This window comes from Centroberyx gerrardi, chromosome 16 (genome assembly GCF_048128805.1).
Source record: "Centroberyx gerrardi isolate f3 chromosome 16, fCenGer3.hap1.cur.20231027, whole genome shotgun sequence".
NCBI lineage: Eukaryota > Metazoa > Chordata > Actinopteri > Beryciformes > Berycidae > Centroberyx > Centroberyx gerrardi.
In genome coordinates this window covers 10,122,225-10,145,322 of record NC_136012.1, presented here as the reverse complement: position 1 = coordinate 10,145,322, position 23,098 = coordinate 10,122,225, and the positions used below count along the sequence as shown (strand labels likewise).

The window sequence follows — 23,098 nt, the reverse complement described above, 5'->3', positions numbered from 1 at the left end:
CAAAATATTTACATCTTAAAACATAACTAAATTTTCTTTTGGGAAAAATTGAGCTGTATAATGATTTAGCACTGGCCAGCATTTTTTTGATCGCCACAATGGAGCACAGGCTATGTGCTTGTTTATCAGCTATATTGGGCATGAACACTACAGGTTGGTTTTATAGACGCAGATTCAGAGGTTCTGTGTTTAATAAATCTTCATTACTAAATCTAAAATTAGCCAATAATCTAACATTGACTGAATCTAATATTGACTAATTAGGACTAATTGCTAATAAACCTAATACTCACCAATAAAGTCTAGACTAAAAGGTTAAGGTTATTGTGCTTTTGAAAATAAAGGTCTGTATGCTTTTGAAATAAACTACATTTTGCAATTAAGCTACTATTACTATATTTTTCAGACTGTAATTTAATTTGTAAAAGCCCTTTTTTAGAATTGTATCTGAAGCTGTGTTTAGCTTTCATGATAATGACCTTAGTGATTCAGAACGGTGTAGCTCGCTGTCTCTCATGGGCACAACCATATCATCACTGATAACAATTTATTGACATGTGTTCAAAAGAGATTTCTAACTGTTAACTACAGTCAGTCATGAGTATTAACTAAATTCACATTACCAAAATTAATTTTCAAAGTAATCCAAAAAGTTATCAGGGACCAAATCCACTCCACATTGACATGAGCTGCCACTATGGCTAAATTCAGTGTATGATGCCCTCTACTGGAAGAGTTGCTACACAACAACCAAGAGAAAAAGGGAAGGAATCATGGCAGATGTTTTCTGACACATTTTTTTGAAAGGAAACCTTCCTTGAACATGTTTTTAATTGTTAAAAACTTGGCTTTGTCCACGTTTGTGACACAGACCTTTTACATCACTACCCTTCAGAAAAACAACTCCTGTGTCACATGCAGTGTTTCGATGGAAGTAATAAACAGTCAAGCGTCTTACCTTGTTGTTCATGAAGGCTTTGAGACAGCGAATGATCTCGTGTTGACATTTCACTCCCATGTTGCTGGGTCAGGAAGAGAGAGAAGACATTAGACACAGAAAGCCACTACAAGCACACTGTTGGAATGTACCATTGGTTATGCCGGGGTTGAAGTGGCTTACGGATACTCGTCTCTCTCGTCCTGTAGTCTCCTCAGCAGGGTCAGCAGCAGGGCCAGGCCCTCGTCTCCAAAGTTCTGCACCCAACTGAAGTGACAAGAGACCACAGCATTAGCGTAGTCTATTTTTGTGAAAAACACTACTGAAAGTGTGTGGATATATGAGCATGTGCATATGCATGCATGTTGGCTGAGAGAGAGAGAGACAGAGAGAAAAACCCACATGTAAACCTAATAACATACAGTCATCAGGGCAACTTCAAATAGACAGAATAGACTAAAGTGCTTGTGGATTGTATGTTATGTTTTTCTTAACTGGTCAAATTGTCATTGTCAATTTCATTGTCACTGATGAATTTACTGTCAGACAACACTGAAAATTATAGCTCTCATTGAGAATTTAAATGGTAACTTTCATGAGAATTCTTCACATGGTGGGATTCATAACATGAGCTTCTAATGATATCACTTAAAAAAAATATCAATATCACCCCCCAACCACTCCAACCGCTATGTGAATTGATGAGTGTAGGTGCTTACTGGCATGTTATTATCTTACACTATGATCACGCAACAAAAATCAACAAACAACACAGACAAATTCAGAGTTATCCATGCATGAACCCCACCCTCCCCTACCCAGCTTCTCCCGCACCTCCGACTGTACCGGAAATGTTTCTCGGTATGAGCCCAATATAAAGTTACATTTAAAGTTATGTGAGCAACCAACAGACCGTCAGTCAGTCAGTCAGTCAGTCAGTCAGTCAGTCAGTCAGTCAGTGTGTGTTACCTGACGGGGTTGTTGTTGAGTGACACTCGTAGAGACTCCAGACAGCCCAGTAGCTGTGAGTCTCGGAGGTCTGACTTTAACTCCTGGATGTACACCATGGCTGACTTGGAGCTCTCCTTCTGATTTTGGCCCTAAAAAACATCAAACAGACACACACAAACTGTTTGTATCCTCCATTTATATTTGTCTTCCGAGCAAGTTATAATTGGTGTCGTTTCCACAAGAAAGCACACCTGCAGGCCTCCAAGTCAAGCCTAATTTGAAAACTCTGATTTGCAGAATTAAAGGGTACTGTGTGTAGGATTTTATCTTAATAGACCTATTTCACAGTTAAATGAACTGTGATAGCAACCATCTGTGCCTGGTTCTGTAGGCCCTTTGGGCTACTTTCAATCAGCCTATTTGATTAAAATGCACCTGCTGCTTTTGAAATATTATTTACCCATCCAGTAGAAGGGAAGCTGTCGTACCAATGATGGCTGCATTATTTTGCTAGCATTACAATGCACCAATGGATGTGTTTACATGTACACAAATACTCTGATTTTAACCTAAGGCAATACTCCAACTGCATGAGCAACTGTCATTCAAAGGCCTTAGTTTGAACATCTCAATCGGTGTAAGATCACAGTCAGTGTTAGCATAACTTGGTAAATACACCAAGATTTCTGATCAGTCTTTCAATTTATCTGGCCATGAAAACACTTAAGTCTGACTTTAATCTGTTTTTTTTGTATGTGAAAAGGAAGTGGACCCAACACTGAGAATAATACCACTTGCATCAAGGTGTTCTGTAAGCGCATCAATGCAAACAACAAAGAAAATAAAAGCAAAATAAAAGCTGACAAACTGCTCCGACATTTTTCATTATCACCTGGATCTCATTGCGTCTCATCCTTCTCTGAGTAATCTAATTCAACTCTTAGGGATGTAACAGAATGGTCTTAAATTGTATTTGAATTGGCATTAAACATGTCTTGTTGCCAAAGCCATCAAGCTTCAAACTCTACTGCTTGAACTTGCAGAAACTGTAGTCACCATGTTTATGGTTTGCACTTTTGTTTCATTTTTGTTTCCCCTTAGAAATATTTTTTTTCAGTCATAATTGTCTTTGTTCAGATTCAAACAAACATGATGATATTGACATGTGAAGCCAGTATCGTGGATCAGACCAAACTGGTCGCTGAATATATTGTTACATCCCGAACAACAATCAATTAAATCCATATAATTATTGAGGGAAATCGTCTTACTTTGAACCATATAAATGCTTTAATTGAATGGTTACTATTATGGTTACTAGTTACTGTGAATAATCAGATTAAGATTATAGATCTTAATCTGATTATTCACAGTAACTATTAACCATAGTAGTAACCATACAATACTATGAACTAGTATTGTGTGCATGTAAACATACCCACTGCCTTGACAGCCACATATTCATTAGAAAATCCTACATGTAGTCCTTCTGAGTATAGCATAATGCTGGCGGGTTGTGTCCTTGCCGTGCACTAAACTGTGTGGAACAGTGCTGACGAGTGTGTCAAAGCTATGGTCCTGCATTCATTTCAGCACACAGTATTAGCTATATTTAGGTTGGGTACTGACAGCTTTGGAGGTGTGGAGGTACTGGGAGACCATCTCTCGTTTGATGGTAATGTCTTTTTCTCTAAGAGGCTGCTGCTTCTCCCCATTCAGGTTCATGTCCACCTGGAGAGAGAGAGACACAGGAAGGAGGGAAGGGTGAGAAGGAGAAAAGGAGAGAGAAGTGGGATAAAGGGATAAACACAAAGTATTTTGAAACAAGGAGATTTGTATGACAAAAAATCTGTAGGTTCAGGCAGTTTAAAAGGAAAATATATCCTAAAATAGAACTCACTTTATTCCTATGAAGTTGGACAGCTAGGTCAAGATTTGTCAACTAGTCTCTCCGCACGTTAGAAGCAAGAGAGACACAACTCCCAATGAGGTTATTAACAAATAAAGTTTGTAGAGCTCAGTTTCTAAGTTTGGGAGAAAGATGTTGATGCACATAGATATTGACTGGAATCATTAGATAGCAACTACAGTCACTGGAATAACTTATACAAATTTAGGATAATTGTAAACAATCCAGACTGATTACATTTTATTTTACAATATGTATGCGCACACACACACACACACACACACACACACACACACACACACACACGCACACACACAAGGGTTATACCAGAATAATCATATTACTGAAGGGTCATGGTTGACTTTCCAATCTGTCCCAGTTTGTATGGAAACATTGTCAGGAAAGATATTAAAAACACCATGCTAGGTGAAACTAAAAAGAGTGACTCAGCAGCATTTTTAGCATCTCTGTTACCAGTTATTGTAATGGCACTCTGGAGCAAGTTTGGAAAGCTATTTGGACTAGAAACAAATTTGATCCACTTAAATGATATGTGCCAAAAAAAATGTATTTCGAATATGACGCATCGGTGTGGATGACATTGAAGAACTCGATGCATGTTAAGAGTCGATGGATACCTACATGTGATTTTTTGACTAGAGAGGCAATTAATAATGTTAATTAATGAATACACCAAAAATTTGTCAGCGGAGAAAAGGAATAGTTGATTCTCCAAAAGTCGACTCTCTCATACACTCAGTTATACTGTCCGTCTCTCTCACCAGCATCTGTTCGAAGAGCTCCAGGACATATTCGTCAGAATGATCGTGAAGCATGGCACTCTGGGCGTTGATCTCGTAGTTGGCAGCCGAGGAGTGGCGCTGACCTGGCATGTGGCCCGGCTTCTCCTTGTCCTTGTCCTTTTTTATCCTCATGCTGGTGAAGCGCTCCAACTGGATCAGCAGAGGACAGGACACAGGTTAGAGGAGAGAGGTCAGAGGGAAAACAGCAGAGTGTAAAGGTCACAGAAACAACACAAAATGAAGCAGAAATCCCTAATCAACTTCACAGTTTGAAGATGGCTGTACTGTCTCATGAGAATCATGATACTCAAAGAGCTGTTCTCCATTAGTTTTAAGACATGACATTTTCTAGTACCTTTCAAAGAAGATGATTAGGGATCAGACAGTGAGAGGTTTGTACAAACAAACATTGCCAGAAAAAGTTAACGTGTTTCAGCATTGGCAGTAGGACGAGGCATATGCACTGTAGTTTTAACAAACACTGTAGTGTTTTCCTTCCATAAACTTTTTATGGCCTTGCAATGACTTGTCAATATTTGGATTCAGTGTTTATGTCAGTTACTGCCAAAGGAAAAACATTTAAGGAGATTAACTTTAAGGCGCATGTAAACTAGGCAAATATTGCTGTGACTTCCTTCCATAAAGATTTATGAATGTGGTATAATCTGTCAATATGTAGTTTAGTTACAGCTTTCAGCATCCTGCTTTCCGTCTGTCAGGCACATGAAGGCTTAACTAGTCTGTGTCCCCAAGCATTTGATGCCGTCAGTGTGTATCTTCAAAGCATGTACATGATCCAATGTGAGTGCAGTGCACAAGACAAAACACAGATGCTGCACAACACTGTTGTGGTATGGTGGGTTAGGTTAGTGTGACAGACAGTGATGTGACATCCAATGAACATTAGCGAGTTGGGTTTATCAAACATGTACACACACATGTATGAGGCAAGCACATGGAACACAGTGGCATGCCATACAAAACCTACCTCATCGGGAATCAGCCGTTTGAGTTTCTGTAGAGGATGCATGGATGGAGGGGAGGGAAACGGCACAGAGGGGGAAGAGAAATCAGGGGGGGGGGGGGAAACGGTGACAGTGAGGGAGAGAGAAAGAGAAAGAATCAATTAGACAGAAATCAATTGGGACAGGAAACAAGTCCAGGGGATTGTCTACAGAGTTCATTACTGATTGATGACAGGACAGAGGGAAACACTGTCAGGTAGATAGATCACTGTCACTAGTCGATTCACTCATTGATACACACACCTCTATAGTGCTAACACAGGTCAGTCAAGGGCACACATCTATATTAGCCTAAGGATGCTCTAAGTTGAGGAAATTAAGACATTTAGAAGGTAGTGATTGAAAATGTGCCCCGTTAGTAGCAGATCAACCAACAGTCAAGTGTGGGGGTGGGGGGATATCAATAAGGTTTTTACAGAGGACAAGGTGGGATGATAATGGTCATGATAATGAAGTACACTTGCATGTTTTGGCCAGTAGGTGTCAGGCTACACCCAATAATGTCCCCCTGGTAAACCCAACGTCTGCAATACCACTTACAAACACACGGGTGAACAAATCTTCACAGACGCCCTGACAAGTTCTATGGAGAGTACATGAGCTCTTCTTTTATGTCCAGTCTTCCATTAGAATAATTATCACACAAACTTACATTAGTATCATAAAGGGAAAAGGATACTTGATGAAATAGCCAAGTTGAAACAATACTGTTTACTGTTCACAAATCTTATCAAAGTGTGAGCGCACTGATATGAACATGTTGGTTCTTGATTGCAAATTTGCCTAACATTCAAATTTAAAAGACAAGCTGTTCTCCACAAGGCTACAATGACAGTGGACGGTTAAAGGCACAATAAACCTGCCAGTGCTATTCTGGGTTAACGATAAATGAGACAGAGGAAGGACCACTCAGAATTTACCGTCCTTATTGTCCCATGCTCTGACATCTGTAACCAATCAGCATCTATAAGCCTTGGGGGTTGAAGTCTGAGTTGTTGGGGGAAGGTCACAAGATCAAACCCAGAACAGGGTCTTCATTAGATCCTTCCCATTTAAGGAATACACACACACACATACACTCACACACACACACATACACACACACACAAAGACTAAATGCAGTGCTGCTCATGGATTCTTTCCCTCTCCCGCTATTAGCTACAGTCCAGATAGAGTTGCACAAAAAAGAGCTTTTCCCATACTAGCCTCTCCATGCCTGACTCATCTTATAGCCTTCTTATAAACCTAACCATCTTATAAACCTACATCTAAGACACAACATCACTGCAGTCTTGTCTTTGCTTAGGCTTTAGATCTTTCACAAGCCTCATAGTAGTTTTCATTGACAGTAGTAGTATACAGATGAGCATATTTGACTGTTTTTCCGTCCTGTTAAACTTAGGTGGCAAATTTAAGTGTTGTTATTCTGAGCACCAAAAGAACATTTTCAAATACTCAATATATTTTCTATTTTCTCCTGGCACAAGGCTTTTGAATGTTTCCCAAGTCTGTCTTCTTATTTGTGGGTCAAAAAATGGGTTCAAATAGGTATAGTGTCCTGTGCACCACTGTAGGTTAAGAACAGGAAAACAATGTCCATAATCGCTGTTTGCCGCACACCTCAACACTCATAGACTGACTTCTTTCCATTAGCAGTCTTTTTCAATGTTTCACAATGCAGGTGAAAACATTACAGCTAATAATCCGTTCCACATTGCTGCTTCTTCATGCTCATGCATCAACCATTATCTTATGGATAGGGCTGCAAAGATACATTTAGCTAGTTATTTTGTACAAAATCTGGGATGAAGTCAATTACAACTGAGGGAAAACAAAAAACAAAAGAAGTGAAAACCATAAACAGGGTGCAAGTTAAATGTAAAACTTTTAAAGACTTTTTTATTGCCAGTTCAAATAAAATTTAGGACCAATTTCATCCCCAAATAAGGTTGAAGATGAAAAAAAGTGTTACTGCTTTATTGTGAAAGCGGGGCTGCAGAAGAATTCATCAAGTTGTTTGGCCTTTCAGCAACTTCTTATTTCGTCTTTCATATCGTCAATTTTTTGTATTGTGAAATTGTGTTTCACAAGCTTTCATTACATCTGTCATTGTGGATGATTAATGACACAGACAACCTACTGTTTTATGGGTTCCAACAGGCTTTAGTAGGCCCATGAAGCTTAGTAAGTGACCTCAGTCTTTACCACTATCCTTGCATGAAAGCCACCCCTCTACCATTGAGTAAACCTTGGGTTAGTGAGCATCATGCCTTCCATCATCATATATCCTCTCCATTCGCCGTCCCACCTCTCTTCCCCAAAACAATCACTTGCTTACTCATAAACAGCCCTGAAGAAAAACAATTGTGCTTTGTTACTTACTTAGCAGTTAACAGGAGGGGAATTCCCCAGCTGACAAGAGCTATTCTAGTTTGATTAACAAATATGGATTGCAAACTGAATTAACTCGGAGAGCTGGTAGAGTGAGGTGAGGAATTCAGTAGTAGAGCGCACACCCATAAAAAGGTGCAAACCATCGGCCCAAAGTCAGAATAAATAAATATATGAAGGTTGCACGGTTCACTCCATACAAAATATTTATTTTACCCAACCAACATGTTTTGGCAAAATGCCTTCTTCAGGGTGTCAAGTGTGCAACATTCATATATTTATTTTAGAGTTAGGTGTGGAAACAAAGCTGAAGGTAGCGCCAACTATCACAACATGTAGATTACAGTGTCCCCTAATTTTGCATTCATCTTTTGCTTCCCTTCCTCCACCAAAACCATCTGTCAGGCCAAAAAGCACATCAGACTGCTAGGACACACATATGATTATAGAGATTAGGGATGCAGCAATACTGACACCGACCAGACCTACACCAGGATAAAACAGGGTACATGCAATATAACCCAATAGAAGCCAAATTCAGACAGCCAAGAGCAAATGAAACCATCTACCTTATATCCATAAATGGAGGGATATCATATCTCTTTAATGGAGAAAATGGATTAGCTTATGACCTCAATTTAATGGTCTAAGTCAACAAGGGGTTGTTAAACTGTTAAAATTTCTAATTTTCTCACCCTGGGTCTCTCCCTCCATTATTATTTGGGGACCCATGAGACAAAGACCCGCAATCCATCATTTGTTATGACCTATAGGTTAAGAGAACAAGGTTTAAGTTAATTGCTCAGCAAAAATGGACTGAATCGTTTGTTGGTATCAGCCAAAACTAAAAGTTTAGTATTCACAATGGGTATTGGCAGTGAAGCACTGGTATCTGAGCATTCCTGATAGAAGCCATAAATGCTTATCAGTGTGTTCGTATGAGGAAAAAGTTGTGAAAATTTTAATGATCTAGATATGATGGCCTTGTGGTTCATACTAATGAACTCTCTCCAGCAAGTCATTCTCCCATTTTCCCTGTGCTCTCCCTCCACTCTAAATCCCCTTACTCCTTGTTAATGCACGTTCTGCCATCTCTCCTGACTCCTCACCTCTTCACCCAACTGTCAGTGGCTCTTCTCTTATTCCTCCCTCCTTCCCTACCTCCCCAGAGTGATACGGCTGATTGGATAAGGGCCTGAGTGACTGTTGCCTCGTCTCCCTCTCATGGACGTGATCAAGTTTGCACACTCATCACGCATGCATGATTGAAACAAAGCTACGCACATGTACCCACTCCTAATACAAACAACCCAAAAATCTTAGCGTAGGCACACAATCCAATGTGCATACACACGTTTGGAGCAAAGCTAACAAGATGTACATACCTACAAACCAACCCAAAAATCACTGCATGCACGTTCACACACACCTCCTCAGTCCAAATGTAAACCCAGCCCATGCATTATTGTGTGTAATAGATGTTAGCACAGAGGGAGAGGCCAGCTAGAGCAAAAGGCCAACTCAGTTTTTCCTGTCTTTGCTCAGCATGTTTACAACAGGTCAACTGATAGATAAGCTAACACCCATAGAAACCATTTTAGCTGTTCTGTATTTTTAGCAGCAGCTACTGTATAGGTTTTGTACCAATCCTAGTGTAGGTAATGAGACCGCCTGTGTTCTGCCCTTGTCAAGTGGATTCTCTGCATCTACAATCAAGATGGACTGTCCCTTTACTGCTGCCATGGTTGGACAAGCTAATTGGCCATTCTCCTGCAGCAAGGGGGTGGGGGGGCTGGAGAGAGAGAGAGAGGGGGAGAGAGAGAGAGAAAGCTGTCTGATGATGGGCAGAGAGGCGTATAGAGGGATGTTTCCGCTTACACAGCTGCCATTAAATAACAGACTCTGAATACACACACACACGGATGCGATGGTTCCATCCAACCCACAGAGCGGAAACATACAGCCGACAGTAGGTACAGTGGATTCTGAGTAATCACACAGGAAACAGAACAAGAGTGTGTGTCAAAGGGAAAGCGAGAGAGAGAGAGAGAGAGAGATAGAAAGCGGGAGAGGAAGAGACCAAGACAAACGAAAAGTTAATGAAAGTTAAGCAAATGTAAAGTTACGCTTTCCAACACACAAGTGCAGATGAGGACACATGCATGCACGCAAAAACTCACCCATATATGCAGTTCACACACACACACACACACACCTACAAGTCAATTAGTGAAGAGGGCTAAGGTGAGAAAATCCTGAATTCCACAGGACAGAGACGTTCACTAATGTGCAGGACCCCTCTCTCTCCTCCTCTCTCCCTCACATACACACACACACGCACGCATTCATACAAACATACATACAGACCCAGACACCATTAAAACAAAGTAGCTAGGCTGATGTAATTATCAGCCTAAAAAATACCCCTAACGCAAGTGCCCTCACACAGAACCCACACACAGGCAGGCGGGCAGGCATACACACGTGTGCACACACACACACACACACACACACACACACACACACACACACGGATAAGTGTTCCAAAGGGAGCATAATTAAACGGCCGTGAAGGCAGCAACAGAACTATAGGAGCATAGGAAATGGGTTTAGTCCTGTCTGTAAGACTAGAGAGCAGGGGAGAACGGAAATCAGCAGAAGCATTTGCCTTGTGACAGTGATATAATGAGCCAGTCACACACACCGTTACTGATGTGAGTGTGTGTGCGTACTTGCACCTATCTGTGCATACATATTTAAGCAAGAGGGCCAGGGAGTGAGAGAGAGATTATGCAAATCAGAGCAGGAATGAAAACTAACTAAAAGCAGACTGGCAACTTTGACAAGCGATTGAGCCGAGCCCCCACAGCTCTGCCTCGGCTGGTCATCATTCAAAGTTGAGGCACACTAGGTTGATGGCGCCATTCATTCAGTGGTTACCTAGTCTTTTTCTGTGGAAGTGATAGAAATAAACTACTGGGAAATTGTTTATTTATCCAGGGAATGTCGACTGAACATGTATGCTCTCATCAAAGCCCTGTTTCCCATTCATACACTCACACACTTTCACACTTGGGAGCTGGCCAGAGAAACCAGTCTTTACTGTTGTTGGCCACTAAGCAGATCCACTGGAGCTGTTGTTTACAGCCCATTGTTACCTGCCTTGCTCAAGGGCACCTCATTCACTTTCCCATCCCACATTTTCCCAGCCAGTAAGGAGAATCAAGCCGTTGACATTCTGGTCAAGTCTGTTTCTCTAACCTGTAGGCTCAGCCAATTCTATTAAGCTTTTACTTTTACTCCTCAAAACTTTGTCTTGTAGAGTTTTTTTGTTCCAAACTGAAATATAACACTTGTTTGAATTGTTTGAATGTAGTGTCACTGTTCTAAAGTTCAGTGACCTGTAATGGGTAGGCTAACGGTGACGTCATTTCACTTAGAAATCCATGCACCTCATTACATGAGTCATTTTCATTGGATGATTTAAAGGTCTAGATTGAGTTAAAAGGAAACTATTAAGAAATCTGAATGTAGAACCTGCTACAATCTTGGGAATCTTTGGAAACTGGCCCCCCCAAAAAAAACAGGTTTCTGGTGATTTCTCGTGATTTTTCACCCGGTGATAAGCCTGTTATCTTTGCCTCTCTGCTCTGCTACTGGCCCACTCTCCTCTCTTCTGTTTTTTATGACCAATAAGATTGGACATAAGTTATGTACCAAGGACATTGCAGATGGTACTTCAAATTATAAAGTGAATCATAAAGGCTGTTTCTTTTGTCGTGGAAGCTTTCTTTGGCTTGCCCATGACAAGAGCAAGCAGCACCTAGCCTGTATGTTGTCACCTACCTGCCCCTCATCAGCTCCCTTTACAGATGAATGGAGAGACTTACTAGCATCATGCATTTGCACTCTGGTTAATGTTTTGTTTGTTCCCTGTTACGGTTTGTTACAGTTACAAAAATCCTACATTTCGAATATATTCATAATTATTCACTTTATTGTTGTTTATTTTTCAGTCATTTTGCTGCATATATTATGAACTGTCAATCTCATACATTTTATAGGGATAAATTACTTGCATTTATGAATAAGTGGTTGTTTCCACTGGATTTCATTGAGTTCCCTAAACCCTGTCCCTGCCCTGCCTTAAACCTCTCTTTCCCCCTTCATAGGAGATCACTGACAGAAATGTGGAATCTGAAGGTCACAGAACTGTGATGTTTCAGGTCACTGCAGAAATAGTATAAAGATATTTTATTTTCTTCTTACAAGTTAAGTTATGAGTAAATATTAGGTTGACAGATAGATGAACAGATAGATGAAGAACAGATGAAGAGAAAGAACACATGGCAAAAGCAGAGGCATGAAAGGAAGCTAAAATCAATGCAACAGTGTAACAATGTAACACTGTTACAGGAGCAGTGAAGATATGATGAAAGTGATTGGTTTTTTTCTCTCAGGGCAACAGCTGTTGGCCTGAGACATCGTCTGGACTCAACACTCTGCTTAGTGCCTGCAGTGACCACATCAAAACCTAAGTGTCACTATTGTCCTGTTTAATTTACACACAACTTTTTATGGTAAACAAGCAAATAATCCAAACCCCAAAAAGTAACAGGAAAAAACAGATACAGGGGAAAAATAAAATGAGAAAAAAAATGTCTCCTCTTTTTCTTCTCATTCTTTTTACATGCCTGTCTAGACCATTTCTCTTCCCCCCACCTTTGCCACTTTCTATAAATTCCTTCATCCTTTCTCTTTTCATTTTGTTCTCACTCCCTCTACCTTTTTTTGGCTCCCTCCATATTTAATACTTTCCCTCTCTCCCTATAGTCTGGTCAGAGCACAAAATAATGCCACACAGTTAACTTTAGTCTAGTGACTTCATGGGAAAATAGCGTTGGTTCAAAGCTATTTATAGAAACACAGAGAAAGGAAGAAAATGACCCTCCTATGGGCCTGTCTATTGAGATGGATGCGAAGATTTAATACTTTGTGTGTGTGTGTGTGTGTGTGTGTGATGTTGTAATCCACGCTGTGTTGATATCTGTGCTTACATTACCATGGCTACACATAGTGGGTGCTAGTGATGATGTCATACAGGGAGGAGCAGCAGGGCGGACAGGCACACCCATATGCTGCTGAAAGGTTTCCTGTTCACACTGCCTAAACAGGAAGTTACCAGCACCCTGAGATCTCTTACAACTTGACTCACACACACATACACACCCACACACGCACACAAAGCTTTTTGCTGAACACAGTTCCAGAATAAAAACTTTCCCTATCTCTTTACTTCAAGTACTTATTGACAATTGCTCTTATTAAATGACTGGTGGCATCAAAGTGAAGATTTTAATTGCTGTGGTCTATATTTCAACAACAACAATGTTACAGCTTTGGGGCACTTGGATTTGGAATGAAGCAATTAATTTCATCCCCATCCCCCGCTAGATTCTGCTGCCAGTAAAAAGGTCAGTCAACTTTACAAGACCTAAGCTTAGCACTAGGTTTCAGGTAGGCTAACTGACCTTGACCGTGTTGTTAAACTTTGTTTTGAAAGGAGGAAAGCAAGGAGGCGAAGAAGAGAGAAAGGGGTGGAGGAGGAGCTGGTGGAGCCAAAGAGAGCAGCACATGACTATATTGTGCTCATTGTTCGACAGGAACACTGCCTGTTGACGAGTTAGCAGTTACCACAACTACCAGTGAAGCAACCTGTGACAGAGAGACAAACACACAGACAGAGAGCAAGAGAGGAGAGACAGAGAAGCGAGAGAGCAAAAGAAAGCCAGTCAGAAAGACAGAGTCCACAAAACAATTAAAGTCAGTCATATTTATCTAGACTGTCCAGAGGTGAAACGCCTAGCTTCAGCATCACCCCCCCACACACACACACACACACTATGCTAGTGAGCTATGGCACTCTCAGTGTGCTACAGTAGCCGGTGTGTAAGCAGGAAGTCCTGCTTACCTCTTCCTATTCTTTCACATTCAATCTTCTTGAAGCTACACTTTTTTATGCTCCTATACGCCTCAGTGACCCTCTGACTGTGTATGTGTGTGTGAACGCGCACGCTCTACGACTCTCTAGACTCTCTAAGAGACATTATGAGTATGTGTCAATCCAAGTGGGGCATGTTTGCTGCATGACTGCTCCTTGTCCTTAGTGTACTGTTGTTAATGGAGAGACAAAAACCCACCACCCCCATATAAAACAACAGAGGCCACTGCTGCCATGTCTGTCGGGTTGCAGGCCTCCCTATTTTTCGTCTAAGGATGTTAGAACACATTTTAATATTCAGATTTCAGTCAAATGTAAAAAAAAAACACAATGAGTCGTAACCTGCCCGTCAAATCCATAAAAAACAGCAGTTCTGGGGGGTTTGTTTGTTTTTTTTTACAACCAATTGAACTGAACGCATCACTGGCTCCTTGTGGCATGGTTCCATAGACGCTCATTCTCTGATGCTCTCGCGATAGTCTTCTACTAGCCTGCTAGTTTGTTGTTAGCACACACATGCTTGCTGGCGGCATCATGGCAGAAAACATGCCGACAGCCTGACAAGGAGATTGCTACGCCAACTAATTTAAAAAGCGATGTTTGGAAGATTTCCCTCAGTAAAAGGCAAAACTCACCCAGTGATTTACTCTTCCCTCTGGCAAATTTAAAACAAAACACCAACCCAAATCTTTCAAAAGACTGAAAAAAGGAAAAACATATTTTGTGAGTCAACTCCAGATAGAATCTCTATCTCTTTGGAAAGCATTATCCGTTCATTGTGCTCTGCTTTCATGCGTCAATATCATGTAAATTTTCATCATTAATATTCAGTTTTCAGTTAAATTAGACTCATTCTACTCAATTCATAGTCAAATGAATTTAGGGGCAATTGACAGCCCTGCTATCTTCCGCTCTCAATCTTTGAAGTTTTTCCTTTTTTAACTGTCTACCGCTCTCTATGCCTGAAAGAGCATCTTCTATAAGCTTTCACATTATTGTATGCCAAGTGACGTTCATGCCAGGCAGCCAGCTTCCAGCCTGAAGCACTACATCCTCATTAGACCTCAAAACACATCACTGAAATCTCTACAACATAGTATCTCACTGTAGGCATTTTAACATCAGGCTAAGTTATGTGTTGTTTCATATGTAGCATCAACAGAAAAGGTTTTGACACTGGAAGGGCATGCGGACACACTGAAAGTTGCCCATCAAAAAATGTCACACTACAAACACATGCATTCCTCTTCACTATCACAACTGCAACAATTAGATGCGCAATTGGCCTGCCCATCACCTCCTTGTCATTAGACCCTTTTTCATTAGCTGCTCCTTTGGCGACCAGCGCCATGACAACAGACAGGACCTGCATTCATTGTTTGTTCGCTGCGTGGCAACAGGTTCTGCACCTGTCATCCCACAAGATCTTCACAGACTACTTCCCCACCATTTGTGTACGGTACAAGTGAATGTGTGTGTGTACAGATGTGTGAGTGTGTGTGTGTGTGTGCGCGTGCACGCATGTGTGTGTGTGTTAGGTTTGTTTCAATACCAAAATTTTGACTTTGATACTGATACCAGCTACAGTACCTCGATATCAGTACCAAATCGATACCACATAGCCTAACCAATAATTTCTTACGTAAACTTAAACTTTTCAAAAATACTCATTAATAAAATATCGGACGCACAAAAACACACAGCCTGCCTCTTCCTCATCCTGAGAAAGAGCTTACAAGCTTGAAACGCGTTGCATAGCTGTGTATTAAATAAGCCTTTTTGTGCATTTGTGCTACCTGATGCACTTCTATTTTATTATTTGGCACCTTTGAAGCATGAATACATTTTCATATTGAGTACTAAAGATATACCGCACTCTAATTTTGACTTTTCAAAGGTTCAAATTACAAAACTACATGGTGCAGCTTTAAACTGTGTGCACAAATACACATTATTATATTTTGCCCCAGAATTTTACAGAATCACAAGGATGATCAGGCCTGAACCAATGTGAATGAAGTTTGTGTGCTTGTGTTCAGTTTGTGTTTGTCAGGGACTGGGGGAAAGGGGTCTGAATTAGTGTGTATAACTTGTGTGTATAATACCATAATCTACTCTTGCCATGTATGTATCTGTACACCTGTCGGCTTTTGAATTCCTTGTAGAGATCGGGATGGTTGTTGGACAGATGCCTTGCTAAATTAGATGTGCTGCCTCCCATGGCGACACACACTTTTAAACAAACAGGCACAGTAATATACCGTTTTAAAATTTCGGTACCGCTGTATTTTTATAGTACCGGCACCTAGTGTGTTTGAGTGAGTGAGTGAGTGCGTGAGTGAGTGAATGAATGAGTGAGTGAGAGAAAGAATGTGTGTGGTGTGTGTGTGTGTGTGTGTGTGTGTGTGTGTATCTGAATGCCTACCATGTAGTCTGTTCTATTCAACTCACACCATGTTCACCAATCATTGTCTAAAGGCACCAAGAGAATTGTGACATTTCCCATCCATCACTGGCTGTCCTGTTTGACAGCTGTGAATCCATAGCTCCACACCTCTACTCCCCTCCATAAGGGGGGAGGGCACTCTCGCTTGCCCAGGATGTGACAGCTCTCACTGGGGTAGCAGAGTTAGATGTGGGCCCCCCCCCCCCTAGCCTGGAGCAATTACCTGGCTCCAAAGCCTGAGAGGCAGGGAGAGAGACAGACACAGACATCCTCCAAATGTCAGAGAGAGAAGACAAGAGTATGGATCACTCACTGTCAATCACCAGCTAGCTACAATATGGAAGGAGTGCCTGTGGGAGAGCACAACCAAGCGGACAGCCATGGACAGACATGAAGACGTCATACATCAACAACTACACAAAGCTGTGTGTGTAGGAAACAATGGGTGGGGGCAGATTTAGCAATACAACGCCAAGACTAAGCCTATAATTTGGAGAGGGGTAGGGTATTAGGGAATGGGCTCCACAGAAACACATACACACAGGAAGTAGATCTGAGTCACTGACACTAAGAGCCCACAATTCATTTATGCCCTCAGAGAGAGAGTGAGCGAGAGAGAGAGAGAGGGAGTATGTGTGTGTGTCTCAAAGTGGGTTTTCATTTGGGTCAGGAAAGAACAAAAGAGGCTCTAAAAACGACAATGCCAACCCCCTTAACAACCACCTACATCTCCTTCTCCCTGCGATATCAACAAGGCCATTCATGTTACACACACAGGGCCTCTATATAGAGCACCCTGCCCCTTGTATGCCCATCCCCCACCCCCCAAAAAATACAACAGGGGTTTGAAAGATGCATACGCCACTTTCCACGCAAAAGGCATTTATAAAAAAACAAACCTAATGGGAGAAAGTCTACAGAAACTTTGACCCATGCGTGCACACACACTGAGAAATGGAGACTCAATGGTAAAGCAGTGAAATAAAGTACATTTTTTGTCTAAATTCATTTAGACAAAAGAATTTAGCCTAAAAAGCATCTTCCTATTTGCAATGATATTTCATTAAGTTGCATGTCCCAATTGATTGCAATAAATTCTAGGTGTTACATAACTGGACTGACTGTCACAGGGTTATAAAAAGGGCTTGTAATGATGGTGTGTAATTAGCCTATGCGTTATGAATGCTTTGGCACTGTTGGAATGGCGCACGGACCGCATTTGAGCTACTCTGACCAGGCGCACAGAGTTCCACCTCTTCACCACCGGTCAAACCCATCGTCTGATACCCTGAGTCTTTTTTATTTCCAAAAGGTTCCGGCTCTCTCAGCTGGCAGCATTTACTGCTGCTGTGACATGTTGCCACTCAAACTTTTTTTGGTTGGTGATACCCAAACTAGCAATACCTCTCTGCTTGTCCTCCCCCACAAGCACTTAAATTTCACACTGCATGAAGTATCTCTTTTTAGTCTTGCACTCAGACTTTGCCATTTTCTCACACAAAGAGAATGGCATGACAAGCATATTTATATGCATAATATTCATTAAGAGTGTTTCATTAACCATTTATGGCTAATTGTGAGAGTTAACAGGGTGGGACGTGCGGCTCTTTCATATGCAGAAATTAGGCCCCATCAGTTTCCTTCCATATGATCTGCTAATGACATAGCTATCCAATTTCTCACTTAGTGCTTTACTGAGAAAAAAGTAAACCCTAACTGGTGATGCCAGTTACCACTGATAAACAAAACCACTGATATACATAACAAATAAATGCAACCTCTGTTGTTTGTTCCCACAGGGAAGCCTAAAGACAATTTTTGTCACTACTTCCATGTTCTCGCAGCCATTTGGGGTACTTGAGTCAAGAGCCTGTGTTCAGCTCAAGTTCAGCCAATCAGGAGTAAGGCAACTCTAGCATCAAGCTTGTAGTCAGCTCTGCCAATCTGAAGTCATCTATCAATAATAGAGTCAATCCTGGCTCAACTGGCTAGATCCAAGATGGCATGGCAGCAGTGAATTATGGGCTTCTGCCCAATTTTGAACTATTAGGTTATTTAACTAAGATGCAACACATGAAACCCCAAATTGGATCAAATCCAACTATAGCCTAATTTAAAAAAATAGCCTACAGCAAGGTGATCAACTCACTAATTTGTGTTTTTATCGGCATTAGATTTGCATTATTGTAATGGGTATGGCCACTAATGCAATATTCCCCAACTCCGTCAAAATATGGCCTCAAAGGCATGCCAGCCTCCTGGCCTCTGACAAAAACCAGTCGTGGTTAGAAATCTGCTGATTAAACCACCAACTTCTATTTCAATGTCATTCCTTAGGAACACATACCTAGTAAGGATTTTGTATGTGTTGCACTGCTTGCTGCTACATTTAACTTATCCCTGTTCTCCACAAATACTCCAAGCCCGAATGCCATGCTGTCAACATTGTGACACAGCCAGCTACTCAACAGAGACGGGTATATTCGTACTTCGACAAAATGTCAAGTGTAACTGAAATTAATTTACTAATGACAAAGCTTTTTTTTTATTTAGTGCTCCAACTGGGTATTTTTCCATGGCATGAAACCAAGATTTTCCTCACTTCTGAAGAAAAGTAATTTCCTGAAACAACAAAATTGGAAAATGAATTAATCCCCACTCTAACAATGATGTATTAAGTCACCATGTAATTTGCGGGACTTTAAAGATATGGTGAATGTGCACAGCCATCTGCATTGTCCTTATGATTACTCGCTGCATGAGCAATTGCCGCTTGAACGCTAATAAAGTTTTCCAAAACCAGTCTTTAAAAACCAGTGCTTTACTGTCACAGTGCAGTCACCTCACCTGACGCTGCCAAGCCCTCCAAAACAGTCTTTCCTTTGCAAGCTGACTTGTTTCATGAATGCATACCTCACTAACCACAGCTTACTTTGCACTTCCGACAGTCATTTCAATACAGATGATAAGAAACAGTGGCGGTGGTGGGGGGGGTTGTTAGGCCTTCAGAGTCATTTAAATAACGGCTGAATCCTCAAGACTCGACTCTTAGAAGTGATGAGGCTGCACACAGCACTTTCACACTCCTCCACCTCTACACCCCAACTAAGAACCAGAGCTGAGCATCCATCAGCACACTGTGCTATCTCATCACTCACACACATACACGCACACAAACAAAAGTGTAGACACTGTACACACATCCCCGCAAACTTTCACCTGCACCCCACCACAAGACTTGGTAAATGTCACTCACATACACATTCTCTGTACCTCCCTCGCACATTCACAGTACACTGTCTACTGTACCAGCACACACACACACTTAGCTGATATGCATGCATCATCGACTGCTCCCAGTGATGGCTGCAGCCTTCTGAATCACAACACTAGCTCATTTCCTGTATATGGCATATATCTATATCATAACCCACGGGAACTGCTCAGCGAAAACGAAGAAGCTGAGGAGAGAGAGACATGGACAAGGAGAGAGGAGAAAAGTTCTTGAAACTTCAAGGTACTTACATTAACTTGTGAAAGGGAGAGGGAAGGCTAAAGGAAATGAGAGAGGCTGAAAGAGAAAGCAAGGCGACTCAGGTGCCTGGTATAGTTATCCATCCAAAGGTCAACAGCGTTCCCATCCATCACTGGTCGATCACTGCCGACCATCTCTCTCCCTCCGAGTGCTCTTTTTGTTCCTCCGTCTGCCTGCCCCTCCTCTCTTTTGTCTATCCATCTCTGTCTCTCTGTCTGGGGCTCAGTCTGTCCCTGTCCACTGCTGAGTGCACCTCCGGTATACATACTCAGGATTTAAACCCCTGAATCCCAGGGTGGGCTTAATTGCCTTTCAACTGTATCCATCCTGGGGGCGTGGTTTATTCCACATGTATTGCGGTGAACAAATGGATCAAATTCAGCCACATTGTGAAAACATAATATAACAACATAATATTGCCTTCTTTACTTGATCACCAAGTATAGCCAAGTATAGCTAATTAGTATAGTACAGTGAAATATCCCTAAGGTATTAGAATGTGTTCATTTCACATGACAAAACAAGCCACCTTGGTAAAACCACAAGACAGATTGCCCTCCTTTATTGAAAATGTAGTGAATACCTGCAGTAAGAAGATTGATGTCTAACTTATAGCAGAGCATACTGCTTCCTGACTTCAGGACTATCCATATTAAAATCTATGATGTAAATATGAATGAATTGAAATAGCAATGGGCCTAAGTAATAGCATCTCTCTTACTTCTCACTTACTATCTCACTTCGGTAGAGGTTTAGGAGCAGTCAAACACCAACAATAGCACCCCTGATGAGTCATCATCACCTCGGTTTCCCCCACATTTACAAACAGGCAAAATCAGACATGGGCTAGGCTACTTCTTGAAAAGTTATATACAGGACACAGAATGAAATAATACTATGTGGGTTTAATTTATCTCTTTTGTGAATATTAGATACAAATATTAGAAGTGTCATCTTTAGGCGAGGTTTTGAAAATGAAAGAGTGCTGCTGTCTATATGGGCCCCACAGCAGCCAATTTTGGTGGTGGACCATTCATAAACTTTGAGGTATGTGCACTAAAAAATGCTCTACTGCTGTGAAATATCACAAAGCTATTATTTGAAATTTATCCATGTAACATACTAGACCCTATAGCCTGTGGCCTGACTGGGCTCCATCATACAAGTGTCAGAGGAACAGCTGTCAGTAAGGCCTTGGCTGCATGTCAGCTCACATTAGCTTAGTGATTATAATGTGAGATAATGACAGATCCCAGGTTAAGCTTAGTTTCCTATGCTCAACGCCAAGTACCCGTGCGTGTGTCTACACAAGTTGACATGCTTCTACAACCTTGAATGTCTTAATGTCTTCCTCCATCCGTAGTAACAGGCATAAATTGGTGTCCTCCGCACACATACGGTTGTGAGAGTGACAGGTGGTTCCATGTTGTTTACGTGCGGAACGTTGAGATGCACAGCGCAGTGTGAGATTAGCTGTAATCTGTCAGGGCGAGACTGAGGAGAGTCACACTGGAGGACTGACACTGTAATCCTAACTAAGACCCACACACAACACAGGTAATACACACACACGCGCGCACACAGTCAAAAGCATCTATATCTATAAAGATCAGTCTACAGGTCTGTCTATCCAGCTGACTGCTTACAGTACAATCCTTTCTTTTGTTACAAAGACAGAGTGAGTAGTACATATCTGCTGGGAATCTCTCTTCACAGCACTGGCTTTTACTTAGTTATTTTCTAAGGAAAAGATCTGCTGGTTGGCTGGTTGAGTGACTGACTGAGAAAGGGCAGACAGAAAAAGGGCATGACCTTTAGCTTATCCCATTATGACTCCAAGACCCCAAGTTTGGCCTACATCTTTCTTTACATAACAACTGACCATCAACCACAAACAAATGACCATGAAGGCTATTTTGTAGGGATGTAACAAAAGTTCAAGACACAAAATTTCTTGATACAAAAGTATGACGATATGAATCATGCAGTTGATAAAATGTTCACGATGTCAGTTGTGGTGTAATATCTAAGAGTACTTGGATTATGGTGTTTGGAGTAATTTTGTGGTCATTTTTGCCCCTTTTGGATGCAGCGACTAATGATGATGATTGATGTCACTATTGACCACGCTTTAAAAAACGCCAGTTTTCTTCTTGTGCATTTTAGAAGCTATGGTATCTCTGTCTATAATTATGTGCTCTTGAATCAAATCAATCTCTCAAAACTTCTCATGAGAGTGAATCACGTTGTTAGTGCGTTTGTGTGGGGGCTACATTAGATAACAGAGGAAGCAACTTCACAGCCTTAAATCCACCAAAATCAGCAGTGTAGAAGCATTTTGGATACCTCAAAAATTCCCAGGGGGTTGTTGAAAACGACTGATATCCAATTTGCAAAACATGCCAACAAAAAGCGCCTGCCAATGCGTCAAACACATCTAACTTGCTACAGCATCCCTTTAAGCTTGGCTTAAAGGGATGAACAAAAACTGAAACTAGTACTGTCACTCATGTGTGGTTAAGTGAACCGCTGTCTTTACCTCTCAGTTTGAACAAGTGTAACCCGAAATACGGTCGGAAGAATTTCGGTGTTACACTTGTTCAAACTGTAAGGTTTAATAACATAAAGACAACGATTCAGAAGTCGTATTTACTTACTGTTTGCACACTCCCATCTGTATTGATAAAATGGTTTCCAAGTATAGGCTAGGTATAAAAGACTACCTATTACACCAAGTCCAATCTGTTATTTTTTGTTTTCATTATTCTCACTATTCATGCTTGTGATAAAGGGCTTTATAAATAAACAAACTTGAAACTTGAAAAGGCAGTTACTGTATTGTTATTTCTTTCAAAGGGCAGCTACTGAGAATCCTAAAAGGCAAAAAATGTTTCCACTGTATTTATCTGTGTTTTCAATATAGAGTACGTGTTTTTTTTTTTTTTGCAGGACAAAACAAAATGTTGTGAAAAATATAATAAAAACTTGAATTATGAAATACTAATGTAATACTAATTTTCCCTGTCCTTTGTGTTGTAAAAATACATCAACATCTAAGAGTAGGGCTACATGTATCCACTGTACAGTAGGGCTGTTAAAA

At 41.1% G+C, this 23,098-nt stretch overlaps 1 protein-coding gene across 1 annotated transcript in view; it reads right to left on the bottom strand.

Annotated features, from left to right (window-relative positions):
- diaph1 (diaphanous related formin 1) overlaps positions 1-23,098 on the bottom strand; it is an 85,536-nt gene that overhangs the window by 53,269 nt on the left and 9,169 nt on the right. Inside the window, exons 2-7 of the mRNA XM_078289080.1 lie at positions 5,589-5,615; positions 4,580-4,750; positions 3,518-3,619; positions 1,907-2,037; positions 1,121-1,204; positions 959-1,022 (exon numbers count right to left, since the gene is read on the bottom strand). Coding sequence (XP_078145206.1) covers positions 959-1,022; positions 1,121-1,204; positions 1,907-2,037; positions 3,518-3,619; positions 4,580-4,750; positions 5,589-5,615 — 579 coding nt within the window. The remainder of the gene's footprint in view (positions 1-958; positions 1,023-1,120; positions 1,205-1,906; positions 2,038-3,517; positions 3,620-4,579; positions 4,751-5,588; positions 5,616-23,098) is intronic.